General features: G+C 34.2%; 2 protein-coding genes and 1 pseudogene across 3 annotated transcripts; all 3 read right to left on the bottom strand.

Moving 5' to 3' along the window:
- Nucleotides 1-1,118: 1,118 nt before the first annotated feature.
- On the bottom strand, nt 1,119-1,784 carry LOC145159822 (putative histone H2B.1). Its single transcript, XM_079078866.1, has one exon. It carries the CDS (start codon nt 1,694-1,696, stop codon nt 1,250-1,252), a length of 447 nt encoding a protein of 148 aa, XP_078934992.1. The 5' UTR covers nt 1,697-1,784; the 3' UTR covers nt 1,119-1,249.
- A 1,426-nt stretch (nt 1,785-3,210) lies between these two features.
- LOC145156656 (uncharacterized) lies at nt 3,211-4,114 on the bottom strand (annotated as a pseudogene).
- Nucleotides 4,115-5,670: 1,556 nt separating this feature from the next.
- LOC145159821 (uncharacterized) lies at nt 5,671-8,804 on the bottom strand. Of its 2 annotated transcripts, XM_079078864.1 has the most exons (5): nt 8,754-8,804; nt 8,426-8,495; nt 6,870-7,162; nt 6,589-6,705; nt 5,671-6,520 (listed from the first exon to the last, which is right to left on the bottom strand). In XM_079078864.1, the coding sequence occupies exons 3-5, from the start codon at nt 7,146-7,148 to the stop codon at nt 5,975-5,977; spliced, it is 942 nt and encodes a 313-aa protein (XP_078934990.1). In that variant the 5' UTR covers nt 7,149-7,162; nt 8,426-8,495; nt 8,754-8,804; the 3' UTR covers nt 5,671-5,974. The 2 variants fall into 2 exon arrangements, with proteins under 2 accessions (XP_078934990.1, XP_078934989.1); XM_079078863.1 differs by lacking the exon at nt 8,754-8,804 and having other exon boundaries at nt 8,426-8,634.
- Between the last annotated feature and the right edge of the window lie 1,436 nt (nt 8,805-10,240).

Raw genomic sequence — 10,240 nt, 5'->3', positions numbered from 1 at the left:
CCCCATCTCTGAAATCGTCTCCAGATCAAAATCGATTTCCAGATGAAGATGAGGGATGAACACCCAAGAATCGATTTCCAAAAATTTAGAACACGCATACACTCTCTTAAATTGATTTCCAGAAACACAAACACACAGGATTTTAGTTTTTGATTCGAATTTAAGAATCCGATTCTTAAATTACCCTCGAAAAAAAAACTCACAAATGATTTCCATTGAGTTATGATTTAGAAGAACCCAAATGAAAACGAGATTGGAAAGATAACCAGATGAGATATTTTCTTCAAAAGGAGAGAGAGAGAGAGAGAGAGAGAGAGAGAGAGAGAGAGAGAGAGAGAGAGAGAGAGATTTGGCTTTTTTAATTTATTTTTTAATCAGAAAAATAATTAAATAAATAAAAAACTAAAAAAAGCAAAAAAGCAAGGGCAAAATCGTCTATATAAAAAAGTTCAAAACAAATCGGACCAAACTCGCAACAAAATGAAAAGTTTGGACCTCTGGTGCTAGTCCAAACTTTTTTGGACTAAAGTGACAATTTTCAGCTAACCACAGGACCATTTGTGCAGTTTCGTCTTTCAAGAATAATCTCAAACACCCTCTTTGTATTTGATTTTGTTCTACACACTCACGAAAAAAAAAAAAAAGGGGGGGGGGGGGGGGGGGGGGGGTTCTCAAATAATAGCAACCAAAAGCAAAACGGCACCCTAAAATTGCAACCGATGAGAAAGAATCAATAACTTTTGGTAATTGTTAATGGCCACAAGGGGCAATTAAAACCATCTTTTGCACTAACAATGGATAGAAGATTTTGATTCGAAACAAAATCCAATAACCTCTAAAAACCATTTCACTGAACAAAAACAACCTATCAATATATAAATTTCTTCCATTAAAATAATCTTTCTAGAATATACCTATTTGCCTAAAGCATTTGCAAATTGCAACTAAACGTTTAAGTCGTCACCGCTGTGTGATCTATGTAGAGACCTAATCACGAGCACTCAGCCATTTCATAAGACACCAGCAACAGATCATGTACAAGTTCACTAACAAATTCACAACCAAACAAAAGATTTATTAGAAACTTCAACATGGAAAATAGAGTTATTGAAACCCAATTCTAAAAACCAAACTTTTCAATTCGATTCAACTGTTTGAAAACAAAATATCACCACTTCATAATCTGATACCCACATAGTTCATCGAGAAAGATGAAATTTTACAATGAGTAAACCCTAAACCCCCAAATCTAAGAGCTAGTAAATTTGGTAACAGCCTTTGTCCCTTCTGAGACAGCATGTTTTGCCAACTCCCCGGGCAAAACCAACCTGACCGCTGTCTGAATCTCCCTCGACGTAATCGTCGGCTTCTTGTTGTACCTCGCAAGCTTCGATGATTCTGAAGCAAGCTTCTCGAAGATGTCATTAATGAACGAATTCATAATCCCCATAGCCTTGCTTGAGATCCCGATGTCAGGATGGACCTGCTTCAACACCTTAAAGATGTAGATCTTGTATGTCTCCACATTCTTCTTGCTTCTCTTCTTCTTCTTATCGGCGGCACCGGCGCCAGCTTCCTTGGTAAGCTTCTTCCCGGCCTTTGGCTTTTTCTCGGCAGGGGCTTTTTCAGCAACGGCGGCTTTCTTCTCTTCCGCAGGCTTCTTCTCAGCTGGCTTCTTCTCTGCTTTTGGCGCCATTGAAGGGATTTGAATTTAGAAGAAAGAGAGACTGAATTTCTAGAGGGAGAAAGATTGCTGTTTGTGGGATGTGGGGATATGGACGGAGCTTGCCCTTGTATATGAACTTTGACGCGTGATCTGATTGGTTGATTTGAATTGACCCGGATCGCGAGTACTTTGCATCGGATTGGTTGATTTTTCAGGGAGAAATATGTCATTGCACATATTTGTTTCCTTAAAAGTTTAAAATACCTTCCACGTCAATTTGGAGTTTGGAGTTTGATGGTCCTTTTAGCTAATTTTTTTAAAATTTGCTCTCATTGATCTCTCTAGGTTAAGTGCATAGTTAGAACAAGAGAAATCAACAAAAAAAGTGTTTAACCCCTCTTAGATCTTAAGTGCATAGTTAGAATAAGAGAAATCAACAAAATGGTGTTTAACCCATCTAACATATGTTTTATATATGTTGGAAACTTTTTGGATTCAACTTAGAATAAGAAGTAAATTACACGAATCGTCCCTCATACAAGTGTCAAAATGTACGTTTAGTCCCTATTTTAAAAAATTAACTCGGACCGTCCCTTATATCGTAAAAAGGTGCACGCTTCGTCCCTCGTTAGTTTAAATTTGTATATTTCATCCCTTGTGAGATATGGAATGACTAAAATACCATTTATAGTTTAAACAAACAAGGACGGTCCGAGTTAATTTTTAAAAATAGGGACTGAACGTGTATTTTGACATTTGTACGAGTGACGATTCGTGTAATTTACTCTAGAATAAGAGAAATCAACAAAATGGTGCCCCTCTGCTATTATCTATTATTTATGTATTTTTTTTATTGAAGTGAAAAAAAGAACATATTATTTCTTTTTTACTTCTAAAATCAAATAAATAAGCCATAAAAATATATCATTTTTTGATGACCATGCTAGGTTTTTTTTTTTTTTTTTTTTTCACACATCGATTATTCAGGAAAGTTGTAGATACATATAAAAGACTATTAAATTTGAGGATTTTCTTGTTTAAATCATTTTTTTTACAAATAGACATACAGCCTTTCCTAAAAATTTATATTTATCTATTTATCGGAAGTTAACCTGCAAATTGAATAATAGAAAAAACAAATGAAGAAAAAAAATTGTATGTTTTAATTGGCAAAATATTTTTTTAGGCTCAAACCGAAAAAACATGAAAATTCTAGATGCTTTCCTTTTATAAAATTGACCCGATTATATAAATTTAACCAAAACCACCGGTCATTTAGGATTAGAACAAATAAAAATACATTTTTTTCGAATGAGTTATTGTGCAAACATATAATAACATTCATTTTAGATATGTGATTCGATTATGTTTATAGTCGTCTCCATTGGACCACGAGAGCAAAAAGAACTCTATTTTTCGTATAAAGAATGACAAGATTATTATTAATTTACTCCACACACCACAATGTTATTAAACAAACCATAATTCAACTGAAATGGTAGAAGCAAACACAAAAACTCTTCAAATATTAAGCATATAGTGTCTTTTATAACTCGTTAGCAACTCAAAAATGCTTCATTTAATCAAAAATTGTGATCCATGTAACTATTCAATTCAAACATCAAATTATTCCATTGAAACAAATAAATTTCACTATCTCACTTTCCACTACTTTGTCTCCCGAAACGATAATCGCGAAATCTGCGAAAATATAAAATCCCACCCCCTTTGCGGAGCCGATTTCGGCGTGGACCCCACTTCATTTCCCTCCAACTGACCATCAAACTCCCGCCAAAACTTAATCACATGAAGAGTCTCTTCCTCCGTTGACCTTTGAACCACAATCTTCGCACCATAACCTTTATCCCTCATTTCAAGACAAATCTGCAACGGATCATTCGCCGCAAGAAACAACATATACAACCACCCTCTATCCGACAACAAATTATCCGCCACCGGCAAAATCCTATCAATCACACTTCTTCCATTTTCACCGCCCGCCCACGCCGCCGACAACCTGCCGCCGCCCACCTCCTCCTCGGGGGTCGGCACGTACGGCGGGTTAACCACCATGACATCCACCATCCCCGCCAGGCGTTTCTCGAGCCCGGAGGTGATGTTGGTTGTCAGGATCTCTGCGTGGACCCCGTGTGCTTCGAGGGTTTCGCGTGTCACGTTTGTGGCGTGAGGGTTGACGTCGGTTGCGAAAAAATGAGGGGAGTGGGAGTTTGATTCGGATTTAAGGATAAGGGCGAGGCTTGTGATGATGTAGCCACTACCGCAACCGATTTCCATGCAAATTGTTGGGCGGTGGTTTATTAATTTTTTGCGGTCGGCTAGTAGCGCGTCTACCAACGCGTATGAGTCATCGCATGGCGCGTAGACTTGCGGGTGTGAGCTCACGAGACGGATTTGGGCGATTCGTGGGGGCATTTTTATCATTTGACTGAAATTAGTTGAAGGATGGATGAACATAACAATATAACCATACTAGATATGAAATTATAGGAAAATAAAATTAAAAGAGGGGTAAACAGAGAAATGAAGGGGGGATGAGTGGCACTTTTTTCCCTTATAGAGTTCATCATGTGTCAAAATCACAAGAAGAACATCCAAGCTTTAATTTTGACCTTAGAGAATTTGATTATTTTGGTTTGATTGTTACTTCTAAAAGAGATACACCAAGGAGGAGTGCATTATATAATTCTATGAAATTAACCTAATTTTCCTTATTTTGCTATAATTTGGCTAGCATTCTTTTGTGCATCGATGATTTTGCGTGTGACTTCTCATTAGGTGATTAAGAATCGGAGAATTTAAGCACAAATCAACTAAGATTTGATCAAAATGCTCAGAATAACAAAGATTACACAACAGCTATAACCTGTGAAGCAATTCCAAGTGTTCGTATCATGAAAAAAAAAAAAAACAGGAAGATATTAATCATTGGGGAGACATGAATTAAGGATCTAACGATTGCATAAACGTACCAAAATAACTATACTTATGCTTCATACGAAATTGGGAACTAGAATTCTACAGAGAAATGAAACGGGGAAGGAGTTGTTTTGTTGAATCGGGTTGAGTTGATCCGTTTAATGAAACGGATCTTCAACCCACCGTAAATGGGTGGATTGAGATTGACCCTAAATATGTGAACCCTTAACATGTGAACCTAAACTCAAACAAAGAAAAAAAATATATATAGGGAAATTAAGTAAACTAACCGTAATTTAATGTGTATTCGAAAAAAAAAATTGTTTTTGGCAAAAATAACCATTTAGTCCGGAATAGATATTTCAGATTGAAAAAAACATTTTTCTGACAGACCGATAAAAATGTGTATTTTTGGTTGTGGCATTTGGACGGAAGGTAGTAAACCCAGCCATACGGTTGGTGTTGTTGTGTCAGTTGGACGCTGACAGGCTGTGACAGCTATTGGTTGGCGGTGATCTTGTCAGCTGTTGTATAGTGTGCTATTATTCGCCCCTACATTCAAAATTACTAGCGAGGATGAGTAGTCAACATAAATGGTATGGTTTTATTGGAAAATTGGTAAATTATTAAACCGTAAAACTGAACAAACCATAGTGTTTTTTGTTATTCTTCTCTATTTATGAAAAAAAAAGTATATGGAAGTTTGACAATTCGAATATAACGTTTCATTCATCAACAGTAGTTTTGGTTTTTTGCTTTTAAAGATATGTGCATAGTAAAAGACGGTGTTTGACGAAAGATTGTTTTCTCAAAAGTCAAAACCAAATGTTTACAAGATTTTGTAGACGACAAATGCATATTCCTCTCCTAAACTTCATTTTGATAGTCCGTTGTTTACAAAAGACACGTCGTTACTGTTTAGTCTGTTTAGTTTTGGTAAACTCATGTCTCAAAACAAGTAAAACATAATTTGTCTATTTTTGCATCAGACACTTGTACGTTTTTATTTTCAGCACACTTTGCAAATGCTTATATATAGAAACATGTAACATGAATATTGCTGATGATTTAGCTTAGACTTTGGTAACAACATATATTTCTTCCAACAATCACAAAACCAAAACCCAAAATCTAAACATTCTTTACTTTGTCCCTAAAAATAAGTTCTAACTCCACAACTAAAACCAAATACCAATAATCATGTAAACATGAGACACAACACAACCTACCACCAACTCATCCACAACAAGACATCAAAAGTAACTACTTGTAACAATATCGATCAGCAAATACTTACAAGTATACAAAAATGGAATCAGAATCAGACACCCAAAACTTGTCGTGTTAACACCATAGACTTTCAAAATTGTGTCAAATCTTTACATGCATATCAACCCTCAATCTGTGACAAAAATCAGGAACTTCAGGATTGTAAGGGGTATGTAATGTAATCACTGAAGGATCACCAGATGTCAAATAAGGAAGACAAGATTCATATGTGTTTCCAATGTTAAAAGGGTGTTGAAATTGCTCTGATGATACTTGAGAAATAGGGATAAAATCGGAATTATTTTGGTTAATGTGAGATAAAAAAGTAACATTAACATCCCCAAAACCAAAATCTTCATCATAATCTGTCCCTCTTGGTTCATATTGTGGGTGTTGTTCAGTCAATGTTCTTTCTTCTCTTTCCACTCTTTCATTATGACCAAAATACCCTCGATCAAAACTATTTATAACATTATATTCATCTTGTATCCTATTATACTTATAGCCCTGATCATCTATTTCTTTAACTTCATCTTCTCTAACCCTATCTCTAATGGTATTCCTATAATCACCAAATCTTCTAGCATCTCCCTCTGAGGGCTTTTTAGGGATTCTTTTGGAGTGGAACAGAGTTACAAGTCTATATACCTGGAAATTTTGAAATTAAGAATATGAAGATATTTCTAGAATATATTAAATGTGAGCATAAAAGATACCTGATCTTTTGATAACCCAAAATTGAACTTCTTCCATGAGAAGTAATTTTCTTTAATAGCAGCTTTGAACTCATGTTCAGAAAGAGGATTGCATTTCCAGACAGGGGCAAAACGAACCTGCATAATAAATAAAATCTAGTGGAAGTAAAAATAAGAGATAAAGAATCATAATTGTTAGAGCCTTTGTGATTCTTGAATGCTTACATAACAAAAGATTTAAACTTTGTGAGCCTTGTTTAGATCATACAATCATATACAAATAATGAAATAGAAACACATACCTGAGCAGGAAAGCTTTTTCCTGATGATTTGAATGCATTAGGTTCAATGTCGATTTCACCATTAGAAGTAGCACGAAATACACCATGAAGTTGCCTCCTCTCAAACTCAAAAAGAAACAGAATCATTCCTTTTTTCACATTCAACACAAAATTAGATTGAGCTAAAGGTAGCCCAAGCAACTTACGTTGAAAACACTCTTTCTTTGTTCCAGCATTTGACATAAATATTGCACCATAGCTTGGAACATCTACTGGATCAGTTTTACCTTTATACCCCATTTATCCTCAGCAAACTGCCAAGATATTCAAAAATGGAAACACCATGGCATGTCAAGTAGTAGTGTAGAAAACTAGGAAAAGGTTTTAAAAAAACCAAGTTCTTGAATCTAGAAAACACAAATAGTCAAATAGACGTGTGTGGTTAATTATGTTTCTGTATGTAGGAGTAACAAAAGTATGAATGCCATCAAGAAAGCAAGTGATACAAAAGCTAGAGGAAATGAGGAATAACCTCAATCATAGTCAATCTAAATGATCATCAATAGGCAACCAAATCATACTGTGATTTTGTGTCTTGCACATATGTGAAGCATTTGATCAGAAGGACCTTAAATTCAAGTTACCATGGTAATGCATAATTCGTATATATAACTAGGTACAAAACAAATGCTCCCTCTGTCTCATAAAAATGCAACACATTGAATGTTTATTGTCCAAGAAAATACTAACAACTCCTTTTTGAATGATTTCCCTTTTTGTTCTTTCATGGATGTGCATCTAGATTGACTATAGTGATAAGAAGTAAGAGCAACCATGTTGAAATGTTTGGAAAAAGCATATATTGATTTATTTTTTTGGATCATTAAGGTTGAGATAACTATGATTTGATACCCTGTAACATAGTTGATTGAAACTATTTACTGAAATATGTGTTAAACTGTATAATAAACCCTAGCTACAATCAATCAGGCTAGTGATTCTGATTATTCATGTCAATTGACAATACTCAGAAAATATACATCCAAACACCCTCTTAGAAATTGAAATGGTCGACAGTTTTGCATTAGATAACTATACAATAATCGCAATGATTTTGAATACAAAGAATCAGAAAATCATAATTAGGACATATTTCTATCAAACACTAAAAACAGTTCATGTCGCAAATAAAAGAAGAGAAAATGTACTTCGTAAATACACACTCAATCTACGAACCAAGGTAGTAATAAGCAACTTCCAAGGCAAATGACCAATCATTGATAGAAAAAGAAGAGATAATACCGGGTGAAGCGGGGAAAATTAAGCTCAGTATCATAAAAACCTATTAGAACCCGACGCACAGCCAGAAATCTAGTAATCGTCAGCTAGGATTTAACTAAGCATATAGCAAATGACGAAATGGGAAAAATAGCAAAAGATAAGTCGAAAATCAAGCCATCATGCAAATTTAAACCTAAAAAACTCTAATCTCGATCTTCAATCGGAAATGGAATACAATGTAAATACGACACTGATGATTCGATCAACAAATAAGTAAAGAGAATTAGGGTTTTCACCGATGAAAAAGGCGGAGACGCTGCCAGAAGTTTGTGCTTGAGTTTACGAAAATTCTGGAAACCGTATCGTCTGCACCTTTAAATACGTGAAGGAAGAAGGGGCGAAACGATGGGATCGAATGTAAAAGTGAATCCGTTTGATGTGGAAATGAGAAAACAGACAAACAAACAAAAAGTTAATGACATGATCGCCCATCAATTAGGATATAACAAGTATATTCAAGAATTTATCACTTTACACAAATTAACCCATCTTTTGCATCTTATAAAAATTAACCATTGAATAAGAAATATGTTATTTTGGATCCGCGATTTGATCTGTACTCACCCGTTTAAGGGTCTTCTGTTTAAAAGAAATCTGAAATGAAATGTGATACCCATTACATTCTGGAATATCATTTTAGCTTCTTTCAACAGCAACCTATCATGATTTAGATGCATAAGAGATTCTGATGAAGGATTTAGTTTTTTCTAGCTTGCACATCTTCGCTACATTTATCATGATTAAATTTGAAAAAACAATAGTATGAAACGAGAGCCTTTGCATGGAATCCAAAGAACTTGTCTTAAACGGATAGAGTTTTCATTTCAAATAGGTAGTAAGGTGTTGTTTGTTTTTCTGAAGCCAAAATGTCTGCGGTCTGCGGACCACATTTGCAAGTCTCTGCAACAGAAGAGGTGGACCAAACATCTGCAGTCTGTAATAAGAAGTCTGTTTGTTTTTTTACGTCTGCAGACTGCTGAAAAATAAACTTAATTTTAAATAAACTAATTTTACAACATTTTATTTGAGTTTTACAACATCTAATAATTATTTCATCATAATAGATAAGAAAATGCTACAACAAACAAATCATATATAAACAATATTTATAATATATAATAATAATAAAATACAACAAACAAAATGATATAATATCAATATTTTTACAATGAAAGAACTTTAAAAATCCATCCTCTTGATCTTCTTCTCTGAGATGCAACTACAACATTTAGCACAATATGGTCATTTGATCGTCATTAACAAAGTCTAGTTTCTTGCTTGAGCATCGAGCAATCTTGATAATCAATCTATGTGTTTTGAACTCATTTGTTACAAGGTTGTAAAAATCGTTTGACGGTAGCTCGACGGTCGACTGGTGTTAAGGGATTAATCGGTCTTGACGGGGATTAATCGGAGACCATAGATTATTAATAAACTATTAAAATTAATTAAATATTAATATATCTTAAGAAAAACAAGTACTTCAAAATTAGAAAATAAGAAAAATTGTAATTTGGAAATACGAAAATATGAACATTTTGGTATAATATTCGAAATTTTGAAAATTTGAAAATTTTGGAGTAAAAAAAGTTGATTTTTTGAAAAAAAAAATTTTAATTTTTTGAATTTTTTTTAAAATTTATTTAATTTTTTTTAAAATTTTATTAAATTTTGTTGACATTTTTTTGACTTTTTTTTGACTTTTTTCGACTTTTTTGACTTTTATTGACTTTTGTTGACTTTTGTTGACCGATTAATCCCGCCAAATCCAATTAATCCTAAATTTCCGATTAATGCCCTAATCCTCGACGGTTGGAGAACGCCACAACTTGATTTAAAAGGAGGCTCTTATATTGCTTTCACAACGAACTTGAGTTGAAATAGATAATCTACTAATAATTTCAAAAGTGGTATTCCGTTCTTTATACACTTCTATATATATTGCTTGGGGTTTTGCAAACACCAGGATGTGTTAAAGATGCATCAGCCCCTGTTCTTGATCCAATAAAACTTTTGATTTATTTGAGGACTTTTATCGAACACTTGGTGTG

This window comes from Lactuca virosa, chromosome 2 (assembly GCF_052849685.1).
Source record: "Lactuca virosa cultivar CGN04683 chromosome 2, Lactuca_virosa_CGN04683_v6, whole genome shotgun sequence".
Classification (NCBI taxonomy): Eukaryota; Viridiplantae; Streptophyta; class Magnoliopsida; order Asterales; family Asteraceae; genus Lactuca; species Lactuca virosa.
Note: the sequence above shows the minus strand (reverse complement) of the source record. Positions and strands in the feature narration are given on the sequence as shown.

Bases quoted from the DNA above. Each gene is read 5' to 3' on its own strand.
- LOC145159822 (XM_079078866.1), bottom strand. From the start codon at position 1,696: ATGGCGCCAAAAGCAGAGAAGAAGCCAGCTGAGAAGAAGCCTGCGGAA.
- LOC145159821 (XM_079078864.1), bottom strand. From the start codon at position 7,148: ATGGGGTATAAAGGTAAAACTGATCCAGTAGATGTTCCAAGCTATGGT. The intron at 6,706-6,869 runs GTATGTGTTTCT...TTTATTATGCAG, and splicing joins GAAAAAGCTTTCCTGCTCAG to GTTCGTTTTGCCCCTGTCTG. The intron at 6,521-6,588 runs GTATCTTTTATG...CAAAATTTCCAG, and splicing joins TTGGGTTATCAAAAGATCAG to GTATATAGACTTGTAACTCT.